The sequence below is a fragment of the Hemibagrus wyckioides genome, linkage group LG18 (assembly GCF_019097595.1).
Source record: "Hemibagrus wyckioides isolate EC202008001 linkage group LG18, SWU_Hwy_1.0, whole genome shotgun sequence".
Lineage (NCBI taxonomy): Eukaryota > Metazoa > Chordata > Actinopteri > Siluriformes > Bagridae > Hemibagrus > Hemibagrus wyckioides.
In genome coordinates, this window is record NC_080727.1 from 19,458,717 (window position 1) to 19,476,894 (window position 18,178).

At 39.2% G+C, this 18,178-nt stretch overlaps 2 protein-coding genes across 3 annotated transcripts; one reads left to right on the forward strand and one right to left on the reverse strand.

The window, feature by feature from the left end:
• Positions 1–1,126: 1,126 nt before the first annotated feature.
• rbm22 (RNA binding motif protein 22) lies at positions 1,127–10,083 on the forward strand. Its single transcript, XM_058416296.1, has 11 exons — positions 1,127–1,259; positions 2,553–2,606; positions 3,209–3,238; positions 3,334–3,466; positions 3,591–3,691; positions 5,809–5,981; positions 6,073–6,273; positions 6,444–6,608; positions 6,799–6,887; positions 8,639–8,770; positions 8,857–10,083. Exons 1-11 carry the CDS (start codon positions 1,206–1,208, stop codon positions 9,003–9,005), a joined length of 1,281 nt encoding a protein of 426 aa, XP_058272279.1. The 5' UTR covers positions 1,127–1,205; the 3' UTR covers positions 9,006–10,083.
• Positions 9,716–16,367, reverse strand: LOC131369539 (myozenin-2). Of its 2 annotated transcripts, none has more exons than XM_058416297.1 (6): positions 16,220–16,367; positions 15,982–16,063; positions 13,213–13,367; positions 12,846–12,996; positions 12,575–12,755; positions 9,716–9,872 (listed from the first exon to the last, which is right to left on the reverse strand). In XM_058416297.1, the coding sequence occupies exons 2-6, from the start codon at positions 16,046–16,048 to the stop codon at positions 9,716–9,718; spliced, it is 711 nt and encodes a 236-aa protein (XP_058272280.1). In that variant the 5' UTR covers positions 16,049–16,063; positions 16,220–16,367. The 2 variants fall into 2 exon arrangements, with proteins under 2 accessions (XP_058272280.1, XP_058272281.1); XM_058416298.1 differs by lacking the exon at positions 16,220–16,367 and adding an exon at positions 16,151–16,199.
• Between the last annotated feature and the right edge of the window lie 1,811 nt (positions 16,368–18,178).

Here is an 18,178-nt window from a genome sequence, read left to right on the forward strand (position 1 = left end):
AATCTGAGCATCAGTAGCTCGTCTGTTGGATCGGATCACACAGGCCAGCCTTTGCTCCCTATGTGCATCAATGAGCCTTGGCCGCCCATGACCCTGGTTCACCACTGTTCCTTCCTTGGACCACTTTTGATAGATACCGACTACTGCAGACCGGGAACACCCCACAAGAGCTGCAGTTTTGGAGATGCTCTGATCCAGTCGTCTAGCCATCACAGTTTGGCCCTTGTCAAAATCCTTACGCTTGCCCATTTTTCCTGCTTCTAAAACATCAACTCTGAGGACAAAATGTTCACTTGCTGCCTAATATATCCCACCCTCTAACAGGTGCCATGATGAGGAGCTCATCAGTCTTATTCACTTCACCTCTCAGTGCTCATAATGTTATGCCTGATCATTTTTAATATCTGTTAATTTAGTTTTTAACCTTGTAGGTTATGTTTGTTGTTGTATTTTATCACTTTTTTTTGTCTTTCAAAATTTCTGTCTATGCCAAATCACAGACCTGAGGCTAATGCTGAGGATCATGAACACTCACTCATTATAACATTTATGAATCTATTTGGGTGATGAGATTTCATGATTCTTGCTGGGTTTTTTTTGTTTTTTTTTAATAACCTGATAAGATTTAATGTGCTCATTAAATCTGCATGACAAAATAAACCTTAAAATGTACATATTATATGTATTAAAAAATGTATGAAAAACACAACATGTTCCAGATATATGGGTTTTACCATTTAAAATAAAACATTTTAATAGAGTTTAGCAGATTTAATTAAAATCTCTGCACTCAACTAACAAACTAGAATTTACCCTAACATCACTTCACTTCCAAACACTAGGGGGCGAGACTCCTTTTCCTATCAGCTGTAATCTTGGCTGAATTACAAATAACCACCAACAGACTATTTAGTGCACTATCTAGGGCGCATAAGATAGCATTTTACACCCTATATAGTGCACTAAACGTCCAATCATGTGTTATATTGGGATTTAGTCAGGGTTACCGCGGATTTGAGGCGGAGTCTCAAATAACTACATAATGAATATTTAGTGCACTATTTAGTGTGTGAAGTAATGGCTTATGAGCACTAGATAGTGCACATGTATACACAGAACGGTGATATTTGGGTTGCGGCTTGTGAGCGACAAGCAAAAGGTGCCCAGAAGCAGGGGGGTATTTTTTCATCTTGCTGTAATCGAAAATGGCGACTTCCTTAGGTTCTAACACGTACAACAGACAGAATTGGGAGGACTCTGTAAGTATAACACTAGACATTTATTATTATTATTTTTTAAAATTTATTTTCACACTTTTATCGATACATTATTTATCATGAATCTGAGTGGATAATTGAATAGAAAGCTCTTGCAGCAGGCCTAGCGGCGCTAGAAGGCTAACGTGCTGCTAAGCTAAGCTAAGCTAATTCGCCAAAACTAAAAAAATAAAATAAAAACTTTATCATTAATCATCAATGTGTATAAAATAAAACATTTAAAAACATAGTCTGTTTATTTTCATTGATTGAATAGGCAAATACCTTATATTTCTCGTATATTGTATCTGTAAAAGCTAACTAAAGCTAGCTGCCTTGACTAACTAGCATTAAAGCATTAGTGTTGGATGGTATTAGCTAGCTCGATAGCTACCGCCTTAAATTATGACATTAAAAACATTTTTTATTATTATTCTAAACTACTGACGGTTTTTGCACAATCGTGATGTTTTACCATATCGAGCGAGACCTTAAAATCTGACCTGCAGTTATGTCCAAGCACATTTAAATGATCACTATTTCTGAGCAATATTTTGGTATAAAATCTCGCACGTGCTTTAAAGTCAGTGACGTTTATGATAGGCAAAAATCATAACGTTTTCATTTATTTATTTACTTCACCTCAGTGTTAATGGATGAATTGAACATGGGGTTGTTGCTTTAATTTTCTCTCCCTATATGCAGACACAACGCATCAAAACGCTCGTTTGAAAATAAAGATATATATATTTTTTAATTTTATGGAAGGAAAATATTTTATTAACTTCATTAACATTTAAGATAGAAAGCGGCATTGCTAACTTTCAATACAAAAAAATTTCTTTGTAAGTATTTTTCTCTCTCAGAACCGCGTCCCAATTCGTCTAAACAGCATCCGGGATTCGAATGGGTGTGTCCCAAATCATGGTACGTTGTAATGACCAGTCCAAAGGTACCAGGATGGACTGTTATTCCCTGTTGATCTACAAAGTGTGGATCCGAGGACATATTTTTTTGGCTTATATTTACCCACAGCTTCATCTTCGTTCACTGTTGCTCAGTTGTATCCAAGGACATTGATAATGTGTTATCCTCTTAAGGAGAGATATTTGGGTTTGAGGATAGCGTTTGAGAGGAAATGATCTCATCTGAACTAGTTTAAAATGTAATGGCTCGCTGTATATCTTGTTGATAGTCATTTCTGAGCTTTCGTCAACTCTGTTCTCACTTCATTCCCTCTTTCAAAGTCTGAACACTGAACCGAAGCCACTTTGTCTCTTGTCGTTTCTCTAACAGGACTTCCCTATTCTCTGTCAGACATGTTTAGGGGAGAATCCATACATCCGAATGGTGAGTATGCCGATTTTATCATCGAGGTAAAAGTCTGTGCGCTTTATCGCAGGAAGATTAGTTGCATTTGGAAGTGATGTTTCTTCATTGTTTTAAGCTGATGGGAGACACATTTGTATGATAACGTTATTTAGTCTTAACCAGAATAAACACAGACACGCAGTTTATTCACTTTCTTGCTCTCCTGTGTCACGTGTGTTGTGAATTCAGCTGCCTCCATGCTGAATATCTGTGTACTGTGTCCTTCCGCAGTTTCACGATTTTGGAGGAACATACAGTTTTTGCACTTACACTAATTCAAGTAGTTTTTTTTTTTTCCCCTGCACCTATAAAAAAACAACAGTAAGTTCAAGAATTTTTGGGCAAAATAAACAGAAGAAACTTGGATTTCAGATGGAATCCATGAAACGTGAATAGGATTAAAGTGTCGCTCTTTTATTATGTCGCATGTCTGGTGTGAATTCTCTGTAATACTTCTCTAATGTGAACGTATCGGATAGAAATTACATAAACACCAGAGCTTCAATGATGGCAAAAGTGTGTAGAGGAAGCATGCAGGACTGACCGCTCCGTTTCTTTCTTTATCTCTTTGTTTGTAACAGACCAAAGAAAAGTATGGCAAAGAGTGCAAGGTAAGAGAACCTACTGCATTTTATTACCTCTGTTTTAATTCTTATCCTTTGAGGTAAAGTATTTAACACCGCCTCTGGTTTCGACTCGGTTCCAGATCTGTGCCCGTCCCTTCACCGTGTTCCGCTGGTGTCCGGGGGTCAGGATGCGCTTTAAGAAGACGGAAGTGTGTCAGACCTGCAGTAAGATGAAAAATGTGTGTCAGACCTGCCTACTGGATCTGGAGTACGGTAATGAACATCTCTCAACCGAACCGATTCACGTTTCCTCAGTCGCTTATCGGTCACACTCCCTCACTTCAATGACCTGCTTATCTTTTTACATTTATTTATTTATTTGTAATTGTTTTTATAGGTTTACCTATTCAAGTCAGAGACACAGGGATATCCGTAAAAGACGACATGCCAAGATCGGATGTGAACAAAGAGTACTACACCCAGAACATGGAGAGAGAGGTGATTATATGGCATATTGTTGTTTTTATTTGTTATTTATTAATTATTATGCAGCGTTTCCAACATCTACAGTTTAGCATTGAAGCATTGATCTTTTTTTATTTATATATATATATATATATATATATATACACACTATATTGCCAAAAGTATTCGCTCACCCATCCAAATAATCAGAATCAGGTGTTCCAATCACTTCCATGGCCACAGGTGTATAAAATCAAGCACCTAGGCATGCAGACTGTTTTTACAAACATTTGTGAAAGAATGGGTCGCTCTCAGGAGCTCAGTGAATTCCAGTGTGGAACTGTGATAGGATGCCACCTGTGCAACAAATCCAGTCGTGAAATTTCCTCACTCCTAAATATTCCACAGTCAACTGTCAGCTGTATTATAAGAACGTGGAAGTGTTTGGGAACGAGAGCAACTCAGCCACGAAGTGGTAGGCCACATAAACTGACGGAGCGGGGTCAGCGGATGCTGAGGCGCATAGTGCGAAGAGGTCGCCAACTTTCTGCAGAGTCAATCGCTACAGACCTCCAAACTTCATGTGGCCCTCAGATTAGCTCAAGAACAGTGCGCAGAGAGCTTCATGGAATGGGTTTCCATGGCCGAGCAGCTGCATCCAAGCCATACGTCACCAAGTGCAATGCAAAGCGTCGGATGCAGTGGTGTAAAGCACGCCGCCACTGGACTCTAGAGCAGTGGAGACGCGTTCTCTGGAGTGACGAATCGCGCTTCTCCATCTGGCAATCTGATGGACGAGTCTGGGTTTGGCGGTTGCCTGGAGAACGGTACTTGTCTGACTGCATTGTGCCAAGTGTAAAGTTTGGTGGAGGGGGGATTATGGTGTGGGGTTGTTTTTCAGGAGCTGGGCTTGGCCCCTTAGTTCCAGTGAAAGGAACTCTGAATGCTTCAGCATACCAAGACATTTTGGACAATTCCATGCTCCCAACTTTGTGGGAACAGTTTGGAGCTGGCCCCTTCCTCTTCCAACATGACTGTGCACCAGTGCACAAAGCAAGGTCCATAAAGACATGGATGGTGTGTCTGGTGTGGAGGAACTTGACTGGCCTGCACAGAGTCCTGACCTCAACCCGATAGAACACCTTTGGGATGAATTAGAGCGGAGACTGAGAGCCAGGCCTTCTCGTCCAACATCAGTGTGTGACCTCACAAATGCACTTCTGGAAGAATGGTCAAAAATTCCCATAAACACACTCCTAAACCTTGTGGACAGCCTTCCCAGACGAGTTGAAGCTGTTATAGCTGTAAAGGGTGGACCGACGTCATATTGAACCCTATGGATTAGGAATGGGATGTCACTTAAGTTCATATGCGAGTCAAGGCAGGTGAGCAAATACTTTTGGCAATATAGTGTATGTATATATAATATCCATATCTGTTGATATGGTGATATTGTTGAAACCTTTTTTTAATTTATTTACTTAGATTTTTTAATTTATTTATAAATAGAAAAATAAATGAAAAAATGTCACCACTATATTTTTGTATTTATTTATTAAATTATTTTTCTCATTTTTAAAATGTTTATTATTTATTTATTTTCTGATTTCAGAACTTTTAATATGTTAAATGTTTTTTTTTTTTTAATTTCCTTTAAATAATACCATGAAATAATTTCCATTTTCTGAGATTACCATGTATTCATTTAAAATCTGTTTAATTATAAGCCCTATTGCTCATGCTTTCTTCCACTCAGTCGCTGCTATTATCGATCAATTGTTAACACCTTGTCAACAAAGAGAATTTAATTAACGTTATTATCACATCATTTCTTGCTTTCATAGCAACAAAGTGACACTTAAAATTAAAATGTCATCCGCTGTACATGGCAGAATCGCTGTGAGCAAGACAGATGCGTCTCCGAGACATTTCCGGACATTTCCATTGTGCTCAGGTGTTTTGATAAATTGCTGCTGCACAAAAAAAAATCAACCTTTTTTGACACGTTTGACAGCAAGCATTCTTGTCATCCATTTAGATAAAAAGCAGCCACATTTATCTTTGTTCTCTCTGCCTTTCTTCATGTCTTACATGGTTCTTTGTGTACAGCTTTTTGTTTTAAAAAAATGGTTTAAACATCCTGTTTCTAGATCGCGAATTCGGATGGTACGAGACCAGTCGGTGCTCTGGGCAAAGCCCCAGGGGCCAGTGACATGCTGTTGAAGCTCGCCCGCACCACTCCGTACTACAAGAGGAACAGACCTCACATCTGCTCTTTCTGGGTGAAAGGAGAGTGCCGGAGAGGAGAGGAGTGTCCTTACAGGTGAGCCTCAGCTCCTACTGAACTCGTGTTTATGAAATCTCCTCACCGATTGACGTGACGTGACATTGTTGGGTGGGAAACTATTCCTTAGGCACGAGAAGCCCACTGACCCAGATGACCCGCTGGCTGATCAGAACATTAAGGACCGCTACTACGGCATCAATGACCCGGTGGCTAATAAGCTGTTGAAGCGAGCCTCCACCATGCCTAGGTTAGACCCACCTGAGGACAAGTCCATCACCACGCTGTACATCGGAGGCCTAGCAGATACCATTACAGATTCAGAGCTCAGGTACGGAACATGATGAATACATAACAATGCCTTTTAAAATGTTCTCAATAATATAACCATCTCTGTGACTGCCTTGAAGCTAGTGTTGGATTGTGTGAACTAGTAATTAGAGCTCTGTGTGGATTTTTATGATTATTATATTATTATTATTATTATTATTATTATTCCAGGAATCATTTCTACCAGTTTGGGGAGATCCGCACCATCACCGTAGTGCAGAGGCAGCAGTGCGCCTTTATCCAGTTTGCCACTCGTCAGGCTGCTGAGATGGCCGCCGAGAAATCCTTCAACAAGCTGATCATTCACGGCCATCGCCTCAACGTCAAGTGGGGCAGGTAAGGCAGGGTTTTGAAGCTTCATTTGCATGTCACAGAGCAGTGAAGTCGAAGGAAAGTGTCCGGAAGTGTGTGTATTTGATTCTCGTTGCGATTCGGTAGAGTTTGTCTTTAAGAGCAATAACATTGGGTAGTATGCTGCTGTTCTGTGTAATCAGTGTAAATAATGTTGTTTTTTTTTTTTATAAAGGTCCCAGGCAGCACGAGGAAAAGATGGTGAAAAGGAAGGCGTGACTGAAAGTGGAATCAGACTGGAGCCTGTGCCCGGCCTCCCTGGAGGTACGTTTTGAAGAATTACTCTCAGATGATCTATTACTGTTCACCAGATCAGATTTAGTTCATGTGGTCCATGCTTCGGAAAGTGATATTAACTCATTTTAAATTTTGTAAAGATCCTCAGAGGACGTTATTGTTGCCTTAGACCAGGTGTTCTCAAGCTTAAAATTCTGTGTAAAATAAATGGCTGCTTTTTTATTTAAGTTCATAAATTATTCTCATGTAATATTCAGCGGCATAAAGCTCTTTTTACACCAGATGCATCTTCATGTCATAATGTGATATATTCATTCCTGTGCTTTGTTGTGCTGGTTCAGTTAATATAACATGCATTTTACATTTCTGGCATTTGACAGACGCCCTTATCCAGAGCGACTTAGAATTTCTCATTTTTATACATCTGCACAATTGCGGGTTAAGGGCTTTGCTTATGGGCCCGGCAGTGGTAGCTTGGTGGACCTGGATTTGAACTCTGATCAGTAACCCAACACCCTGACCACTAAGCTATTACATCGTGATATGCAGGATGTGGTATCTGATATGCAGATATTAAATTTCATAAACATGCATCGGCTTTGCACAGGATCACAAATCGCTTATTCACTTTAGTGTTCTGTGGCTGTCAGGATTTTTAACCAGCACCAGTATGTGAGATGTTTTATAGTAGGTTACAGACTGATATATATTACCCATTTACTGCTTAGGTTATGTCTATAGACTGCAAAATCTAGCACAAATTCTGTATTTTGTAGCGTTTCTATATAGAAACCAAGGCTGTGCTGCACAAAAGTCATTTATCTTTTGACACTTTCATGCACAGGGTTTAGAAATGGACAGTCGCTTTGTTTTTAGGACAGTGTAGGATATAAATCCCCTTCGAATGACCTTGTAACTATAATTAAATTTAAACCCTGGTTTCTGTCCTCTATTGGCTGTTCTCAGTGCAGCGTGTCTGTGGTTTTTGAACTCAAAATATTTCTAAGAAGGGGGGGGGTATTTTTTGGTCTATAGCTATGAAATATTCTAGATCCGAAGTTTCTTTTCTTCTCCAATTTTCCCGTGTGCTTATTATTCACATTTTAACATTTAGAAAAACTGTTAAAAAGAAAATCCAAAAAATCTGGATTTAAAAATAATGCATGCATAGCCACAGTGTGCACAGCCCGTGTCCAGCATAAATTCCACTTTGATGACCATGACTGCATCTTGGACACGTCTGTGCTGTAGCCGTAAAACAGGCGTTTTAAAAAAAGGAGCTTCAGGAATTTTAATGATGATCTGATGATAAGTGAAAAATAAGCATAGAGCTATGTAAGCACTGTTGGTAAAAACCTCCAGAGACCTCATCTGTGTCTCCGTAAGCTTGAGAATCTGACCCTGATGGCAAAAAGTGATGAAGCTGAATCCTCCACATGCTGATCGTTTCTAGTTTACATTATAATGCAGAATTTATTTCTGCGTTTTATCACCGTGTTTGTGTTCTTTATACAACCTGCTCTTGTTATTAACCTACAGCAGATTGTGGTGCTGCATGTCTAGGCATACTTGTCTGAGCCTGCCACTGAAATGTAGTGAATAAATTTCATGCTTTATAAGTGGTTTATTTTAAAGTGAGACACAAGGTGTGTTTGTTTTAAATAAAACATATAAAGTATAAAAACAAAAAACAAATTTGTAGAGGAATACAGATCTGTAGTGATTAAATCACTGTCTGCAGTATATTCCTCGGCATTTAACGAGCTTATATTCCACAGCGCTGCCTCCACCGCCCGTCTCTACAGACGACATCTCGGCCAACTATTTCAACTTGGCGCCTAACACCGGTCCTGCAGTCATGAATTTAGGGATCCCTCCTCCCCCAGGAGTAGCCATGCCGCCACCTCCAGGTATGCTTTTCTTCCTATTTGCAACTTCCACAATTGATAAAATGTGAAATTTTTTTTTTGACTTCATGCTCTCACTCTCTCTGCAGGTTTTGGCCCACCTATGTACCCCTCTATGGATCCTATGGCCCCTCCAATGCCACCTCCAATGGCCATGAGGCCTCCAGGTCAGGTGCATTATCCATCCCAAGATCCTCTGCGTATGGGTGCACATGCCAGCCGCCACGGAGGCTCCTAGACCTGGAAGGAAGCTATACCTTTCTGTATGGATACGTATAGGAGTGACGAAGACTCTACCTTTTTTTTTTTTTTTTTTGCCAATGCCCCACCCCCCCCTGTTTCTGGAGTCTTTTTATATCAGTAACCTTTTATGAACTTGGTGAACTTGTTGTAGTGTTCCTACTGTTCTAGAAATAAACATCTAAACTAATTATAGCCAACTTAAAACAATAGGACATACCTCATTTGTAATGCTTTTATATTTGCAATCAGAGGTTTCAGAATGCGGAGAGGATTTAGTTTTTGTTTTTTTTTGTTTTTTTAATTGGAAGAAAGGTGGAGTTTTTCTTTTTCCAGTCCTGTGTAACAAGCAAAAGTAACTTGCAATGACCAATAAATACCACATGAGGCCATTGCTGACTGCTCTTTTAGTCCAACCAAAGCAACAAATGATCAGTACTGAGAACGGATTTGTCAAATAAGAGACATAACAAGATGGATCAAATATGCATTGTTTATATTGTTTGTCTTGTAATGGCTTCCTGCCTAATCCTGCTTTCTGTACATTTATATCTAGCTCTACAGCTCGAGTAGAAAATACTCAGTGTCTTTATTGGCTCAGTTTGCAGTTTATATCATGACATTTCATGCATGCTGATGACGGTGTGCGTGTGCCGTGTTTGAAATGCAGTTCTTCACCGCTTCCTGCTCAGAGGTCTCGGCCATACGTTAAGCTGTCCAGCCTCTCGGGATGCGGTTAAAGTTGGGCCGAGCGCACATCCTCTCCCAGGTGAGTGTGGGCTCCGTGTAGGCCTGCAAGAGTTCAAAGCCAGGCAGAGGCAGGGTCCTGGTGCCACCTGACGTCCCTCCAAATGGCATCGGAGCTCTGTGAAAACATCAGACCGTGACACAGCCTCATTGGGGCTTTGAGGGTCAGTAGGAATTTGGCTTGGTACGAGCTACATCGGCACCACCCGTACATCGCGATGGCCTACACCACGAGATGGAGTTTAGCAATTCGGACTCTGAAAGCGTTGTTTCTTTGTTTATCATGTGACTGTCATCTCGAATAAATTTCTTCCATATTTTGCATGGGCTACAGTCTATTTTTCAAGTATGCTTTACATGTTTATCCAAATAAAATGGATGGAATTTTCTGAATGAACTCAGATTTATTGAGAATTATTATGTACACTTCTGGTCATAATGAGTAAGGTATAAAACACAGCAACGTGTCATGACATTGGAAAATAATCCACATGGGGCAGTGTGGTGATAAAGCCAATTATTATCCGATAGCATTATTGATTTTCCTCTCCAGCCATTTCCAACACCTTGTAATTGTGTGGTAACAGCTTCACCATCAGCTTCCTTTTTTTCTTTATGTTGTAAATAAGACAGAAAAATGCAGTTTGTTGTGTATTAATGAAATGGGAAAACACAAATCTCATCGTTATGCCATTCCTCTTTCAGAAAGTTTCTACTTCTACTCTGTCTGATACTGGAGACTTCTTCCAGAAAATGCTAGAACATCTCCTTCACCATATGATTGCTTAATACCATATTAGTTATAGTGCATTAATATAAACCTGAGATTTAGGTTCTGACCAATTACACACTTTAATCTATTAATGTAGAAGAAATCGGTTGTTCATATACGTGCAGTTATTTATTGAGCTTTGTTTTTGCTTGATTATATTTACATTCCATTAATTTCAAAATCAGTCTCCACCCTGTGTTTTTTTATTATTAGTTCATATTTCTAAGGTGTTTCTGACATAGTCGCTATGGCTCATACTCACAGCTGGTGGCAGCACACTACAGGAAAGTAACTGTCTGGAATTGCTCTGATTGAGGTCAGTTACTCTCCACAGTCCTGACTGTAACATTGTGTTTTGTCTCTCAATTTTCCTTAAAATGATTTGATTGGTAGGTTACATGTATGACATGTATCCCGTCTAATCGTTCTGTTCATCGGTCATCTGTTTATCAAAGGTAGAAAAGAACAGTATAGTGTATGTGAAACCTCCTGTGTTTATAAAGTCCATTGTAGTTTTTTTTTCTTCCTATGAAAACTAGCTAGGCTGTCTCTCTGACCAAAAACACTATATTGCAAAAGTTTTGGGACATCCCTCCAAATCACTGACTTCCTGGGGTTAGGCACCTTAGTTCCAGTGAAAGGAACTCCTAATGCATCAGCATGCCAAGTTTGGGGATGACCCCTTCCTGTTCCAACATGACTGCGCACCAGTGCACAAAGCAAGGTCCATAGGGACGTGACGAGTGAGTTTGGCTGCACAGAGTCCTGAACTCAACCCGATAGAACACCTTTGGGATGAATTAGAGCAGAGACTGCGAGCCAGGCCTTCTCGTCCAACATCAGTGCCTGACCTCACAAATGCGCTTCTAGAGGAATGGTCAAAAATTCCCATAAACACACTCCTAAAACTTGTGGAAAGCCTTCCCAGAAGAGTTGAAGCTGTTACAAAGGGCGAGCCAACTCCATATTAAATTCATGTGCATGTGAAGGCAGACATCCCAGTTTTGGCCTGGCTCACCATCTCCGCTCTAATTCATCCCAAAGGTGTTCTATCAGGTTGAGGTCAGGACTCTGTGCAGGCCAGTCAAGTTCCTCCACACCAAACTCACTCATCCATGTCTTTATGGACCTTGCTTTTTGCACTGGTGTACAGTCATGTTGGAACAGGAAGGGGTCATCTCCAAACTGTTCCCACAAAGTTGGGAGCATGAAATTGTCCAAAATGTCTTAGTATCCTGAAGCATTAAGAGTTTCTTTCACTGGAACTAAGGGGCCGAGCCCAACCCCTGAAAAACAACACCTGAACTCAATGATTTGGAGGGGTGTCCCAAAACTTTTGGCAATATACTGTATCTTATAGCCCTGACAAAATGGCAGATTGCCTCCACTGCATCATGACAATCCATATTAAGGGCTCTCAAGTATTACAGGAGTATTAGGAAAGTAGAACTTGAGAGTAAGAAAAAGAGCGAAACCTCTCATCTTTCTCTTGTCAACTGCTTAAAGTCTTATAGCTAACGGTTTTCCACACCCTGTGTTCACACTATGATTCAATTACCTGGTGCTCTGGTGTGTGTTCACTGTGTGAGATTGAAACACTAATGAAAGTAACCCAATATTTATACACTAGCTGGCTGAGGCTAGTCTGCTAGCAAAAACACAAAGCCAGGTGAAGGAAAAGGCTTCTCTGTTGTAAATTTCGTACCAGAAATTTAGAGGCAGGTCTTGGGCTGTACTATGTTCAGGCAAGCAGCTCTGGCTACGGAGTACTACTAATTCCTATTCCAGGATTCAGAGAAACAACATATTTTAGAGTACATTTTATCTGCTGATTCATTGTAGCTTTCATGCTAATCATTCTTTCTTCTCTGAGCAACAGAGAAATGAATGGGAAATTATTTCATAAAAAGATCAGCAAAGCTTAAAATGTTATAGAAAATGTTTGTAAGAAGAAGAAGAAAAAAAAACTAAACAGCTGAATTAATTTTTAATATTAATTAATTAATTATTTTATTTAAATATTAATTGATTATTTTTTGAATGCTAACCTGTTGAAGCATCTGTAGTTAGCAGGGACGAGTTTCTGAGGAGGTTCGGGCAGATTGGAGCTAATGGTCACCAGCATGCTTTTGCTGTCGCTCTGTTCTTCCCATGGTGAGCAGTATGACTTGGGGATTACAGTAACGTTGAATTTCTCAGGAGGAATCTCTTTCAGAGGCCCAGAATATCCTGAGGCAGTAAGAGCGTATCAGCTTCATTATTATTTTGTTCTCAAAGACATTTTCGATATGTTCACAGACTGAAATTCGGTGCCGTCACCTGGTGCCAGAACGCTCGGACTTCCCTTTTTGGCTACGCTGTGATGGAGTTTAGCCAGCAGGTTGTTTCTCTCTGGTGGGTTGACCTTTGTGCTGCTGTGAGCTTTGTCTGTCAGCTCTTCTGTAGCCTGATGATATGATGTCTCGCTTTGCTAAAGTAGATAGAAATCCCAATGACATACAATATATCAGAATTCATTCAGGTGTTTCACCAGCAAAATCTCACCTCCGTGGCCTTGTTATTCAGATTCACATCTGTGAAACCATATAATTCGAACTAAAAGAATGAATTGTCATGGTTTACATTATATAAGTATGCCAATTGGCGATAATATATCATTTATATTATAAATATGTCATTGGCTTACATCGTCAGCTTGTTTTCCTGCACCTTCCAGCGTGAACTTCTCTGATCTCTTTTGTCTCGCTTGGAACATTCTGGATCCCTTGTTTGAGCGCAGGTTCAACTCCTCCATCATTATATCCTGTGGAACGCTGATCTTCTTTCCCAGGTCTAGGCACTCTGTCTCACACACATACATGCATAATGGATGAGTACATCATGATTACACTGTATGTATTCATTTATAATTACATGGTTGCACTCTTTCTATACTGAACTTGCCAAAGTTGAACAAAGACAACTGTTAGTCATGTCCCATAAACCAGAATAACTAAATACTCGAGCTTATATATGCATGGTGTGGTGTGTGCACAGTATACAGGTCTTTTTACCTGATGCTCATTTTGGCCCGTCCTTGACAAAGGACGAATGAGATATGAAGGCTTGAAAGGAAATCCACCCACATGAAGAAACAGCAGTAGAAGTATAAGAGCATATTATTATTTTTTCGAAGCTAAGATGTCTAGAGGTTTTGCCCAATACACAGGGCTGTTTTCTTAACAAGCATTTTTAGAAATGTCACTCTCTTCATACCTACAAGCTGTGTGAAGCTAATGAGGGTCAGGGAGGCATAAATCATTTTTGGCCATGTGTTTCATGGGTTTGTTGTCAGCTTTCTTGTTTATGAGGCGTCACATCCCTATCAGAGAAGCAGACGTTTTATTGTCCTTCCTTCCTGAGGCAGACTTTGAATAATTATAGTCTAATACTGGAGAGTGCCGCTGTTATCTCCCGGCAAATTGGCCACAAAGCATTTGTCTTCTTTCAGAGTCTGTTAGGTGGTTTGAATAGCACAGGAAGCTTAACATTTTCTCAGGAAAACAACATAAATACACCAGATATTTATTGTTGTATCTGGTATAAAGTTCTAGATATTTCAGGTGTTACTGTAATGTTTATTATTACTATTATTATTAACTTAAAAGCTTATCACCAACTGATAAATACTTTTGTGGAGTCACCAAAAATAACTTGATAAGTCAGTTGAAATATAGTTGAAATCTTGGGATCTGACTGGGCAATTAAATCACTGAATCATTGCAATTGACACGGGGGTCTGAATGGATTCTGATAAACTGTGCAAATGATTCATTGAATCATTAAATTTGACTCTGGAGTTTGGGTATTTTGTGCTGAAGTGAAGAATTATATCACTGAATCTTTACATTTGAAACTGGGGTCTGAATGAATCACAGAATAATTAAATTTGACAGCCGGGTTTGGATTAATTCTAATGAACTTAGCAATCGATTCACTGAGTTGTTAATTTTGACACTAGGTCTGAATATAGTCTGATACACTGAGCAACTGAATCACTGAATCATTGATTTTGACAAAGGGTTTGGATAAATTCTGATACACTGAGCAACTGAATCACTGAATCATTAAATTTGACACTGAGGTCTGAATGAAGTCTGATAAACTGAGCAATCGAATCATTGAATCAATACATTTGACACCTGGGTTTGGATGAATTCTGATGAACTGAGCAACTGAATCACTGAATCATTAAATTTGACACTGAGGTCTGAATAAAGTCTGATTAGCTGAGCAACTGAATCAATAAATCATTAAGTTTGACACTAGGGTTTGGATAAATTCTGATTAGCTGAGCAACTGAATCACTGAGTCATTCATTTTGACACAGGGTTTGGATAAATTCTGAAACACTGATAAACTGAATCACTGAATCATTACAAGTGACACTAAGGTTTGGATAAATTCTGATACTCTGAGCAACTGAACTGGATCATTAATTTTAACGCAGGGTTTGGATATAGTTTGATAAACCGAGCAAATGAATCACTGAATCATTAAATTTGACATTAGGGTTTAGATAAATTCTGATTAGCTGAGCAACTGAATCAATAAATCATTAAGTTTGACACTAGGGTTTGGATAAATTCTGATACACTCAGCAACTGAACTGAATCATTTATTTTGATGCAGGGTTTGGATATAGTTTGATAAACCGAGCAACTGAATCAGTGAATCGTTAAATTTGACACTTGGGTTTGGATAAATTCTGATACACTGAGCAACTGAATCACTGAATCATTAAATTTGACACTAGGGTGTGGATAAAGTCTGATTATCTGAGCAACTGAATCAATAAATCATTAAGTTTGACACTAGGGTGTGGATAAATTCTGATTAGCTGAGCAACTGAATCACTGAGTCATTCATTTTGACACTGGGTTTGGATAAATTCTGATACACTGATAATCTGAATCACTGAATCATTACATTTGACACTAAGGTTTGGATAAATTCTGATACTCTGAGCAACTGAACTGAATCATTAATTCTGACACAGGGTTTGTATAAATTCTGATACACTGATCAACTGAATCACTGAATCATTAAATTTGACACTGGAATTTGAATTAATTCTGATGACCCGAGTAATCGAATCAATGAATCATTCAATTTGACACTGGAGTTTGGATAAATTCCAAGCCTGCTCTAGACATCAGTGCCTGTTTCTGATGGCTCTTTCTCTCGCCCAGTTGGTCATGCGTGATGAAGATGAAAGCTTTTAGAGCCTTGCTGTGATATTGCATTACAGACAGTCATCCTGCCTCAGCCATCCACTTCCACAGGACCGAACGCTTTTTAAATAATAAATGTTTTGATGCAGTTTTACTGAGAGGAATGAAGCCAGAATTAAACTAGATTTTCTAAAAAGGTTTTGCAATTATTTCGTGTTATATTGACATCAATTATGCCTTACCTCCTCGTGCCTCTAAGCACAGCGCCACACCCTGTAGCTGTCTCTCTTTAGCAAGGTCGACAGGCATGATGATCCGAACCGTCTAGATACAAAGCATAGCTTAAGTTGTGTTCTCTCACCACGGGAATCATTAGAATTCACGACACATGCAACCCAACACTTATCGAACCTCTTCTGTAGCCTCTTCTAAAGGATAAATATGTGATTTACATGCTGTACCAAGCTCTCGCAGGCTTACCGGTTTATGAAGAAAATGCCGTTTCCTTTATACACAAGAGACTGGATCAATCTGACCCTAAGTCTAAAGTAGCAAAGTCTTATATTTGCCAGCTATGAAATGGACCCTGAAGTTTCTGCATGGTTAGATCACAGGCTTATTATAGAGAAGAGGGAGCAAGTGCTAATAGACTAGGATTAGCAGAACTGTTTTTCTGCATCCCCACTAATAAAAAACATGATCCTTAGACACGCGCGCAGATGGTCCAGAAAATTTGAGAGGCAGCTCTGTACTCTGAGTCATCCCCAAGTCTGTCGTTCTCAGAGTTCATAATTACGCATGAGGAGGGTCCCTGTGGATATAAATGCAAGAAGCCTGAAGCCAAAACATTTTACCCTGCCTTCTCTAATTTTTATGATCTTTTTAAGATTTTGACAACATTATCATCACTTCATCTCTACTGCCGAATTTTTTAATCTTTGACTTTTTCAGGCAAAAGAACATAGCTTCCATAATATCAGCAAAGTTTAAACTAGAAATAAAACTAGACCTCTTTTAGCTACCTGGCATCCTACTTTAAACAAATATCCCATTTAGCTGCTACTATCTACTTAAATAAATAAATAAACAAACAAATAAGTAAATAAATAATGAATAGGAATTATAACCAAATTCGGAATCTCAGTACACCTAAACCTTAACTGCTAACAGGTGAGCTAATCTTGATATAGCTAGCTAGTATTGCTACAATATACTCTAAAATTCCTTGCAAGCAAAAGTGAGCTTTCTTGGGAAAGCTACTCAAATGACAGGATTGCTTTGATAAACACATTTTATTAGATTTTTTTCTTAATCTATTTGACGATTCTATATTAGATAATGTGTGTATTTGGCACTAAAAGATAAATATATTTAAATAACGGTAAAAAAAAAAAACAGCAGCAGGAAAACTGCAGCAGTGGTTTTATCCTAATATACTGTTACCGAGTATGTAGTTCTGTAAAAATAGATTTGTTCTGTATTTAAAAATACACTACAACATGCCAGTACTGTAAAGAAATATGACACAACAAATGCTGCCAATGTAAATAGCATTAATTCTCTGGGGGTTTTTCTACAGATTAAACAGAAAATCATTCTGTTTGGGAAAAGTTTCCAGTTTTCCAGAGTAACATGCTGGAATAAAATAAAGTAAAAATGTCTTTGTGAAGTTAAAGACACGAAAAGGCTCCATCTGTTACTTATCTTCTACCTCAAGCAACTAAACAGGTGAAAGTTTTACTTTCCAAAATGGTAAAAAAAGAGAAAGGAGTACACATACACACACACACACACACACATCAGTCACTTTATTAGGAACCATTGCTTATTAGTGCAATTATGCAGTCAGCCAATCATGTTACAGTAGCAGCAGCTCTCAGTGTATAAATGTCATGCAGATACAGGTCAAGAGCTTCAGTTCATCTTCACATCAAGCATCGAGTGTTTCCAGAAACTGCTACTCTCCGGGGATATTCATACACAACAGTCTCACAACAGAATAGCTCAATAAAATAACAAGTGAGCATGGGTTCTGCAGGCGGAACAGAGAGGTCAGAGGAGAATAGCCGATTGGTTGAAGCTGACAGGAAGGTAACAGGTAACTCTTTACAACCGTGCTGAGCAGAAACGCATCACAAAATGTGCAACACACCAATCCTTGAGGTGAATAAACTACAACAGCAAAAGAACACATAGGATTCCACCCTTCCAGTGTTTTTCCAAGGACTTTTTTCTTATTCTGTTGTTTGACATGACCTGTATCTGATGATATGATTGGTCGATTGCATAATTGCATGAACGAGCAGGTATACAGGTGTTATGGTCAGTGATTATATCCACACAAGCATCCATTTTCTGTACCGCTTAAACTGCACTGGCTTGCTGGGAACCAGAAGCTCATCCCAGTGATGCAGGGCATAAGGTGGCGGATACCACTGA

Bases quoted from the DNA above. Each gene is read 5' to 3' on its own strand.
- LOC131369539 (XM_058416297.1), bottom strand. From the start codon at position 16,048: ATGCCTGTCGACCTTGCTAAAGAGAGACAGCTACAGGGTGTGGCGCTG. The intron at 12,997-13,212 runs GTAAGCCAATGA...TATCTACTTTAG, and splicing joins CAGGAAAACAAGCTGACGAT to CAAAGCGAGACATCATATCA. The intron at 9,873-12,574 runs GTTAGCATTCAA...ATGTTTTCACAG, and splicing joins AACTACAGATGCTTCAACAG to AGCTCCGATGCCATTTGGAG.
- rbm22 (XM_058416296.1), top strand. From the start codon at position 1,206: ATGGCGACTTCCTTAGGTTCTAACACGTACAACAGACAGAATTGGGAG. The intron at 2,607-3,208 runs GTGAGTATGCCG...TGTTTGTAACAG, and splicing joins AGAATCCATACATCCGAATG to ACCAAAGAAAAGTATGGCAA. The intron at 3,239-3,333 runs GTAAGAGAACCT...ACTCGGTTCCAG, and splicing joins AGTATGGCAAAGAGTGCAAG to ATCTGTGCCCGTCCCTTCAC.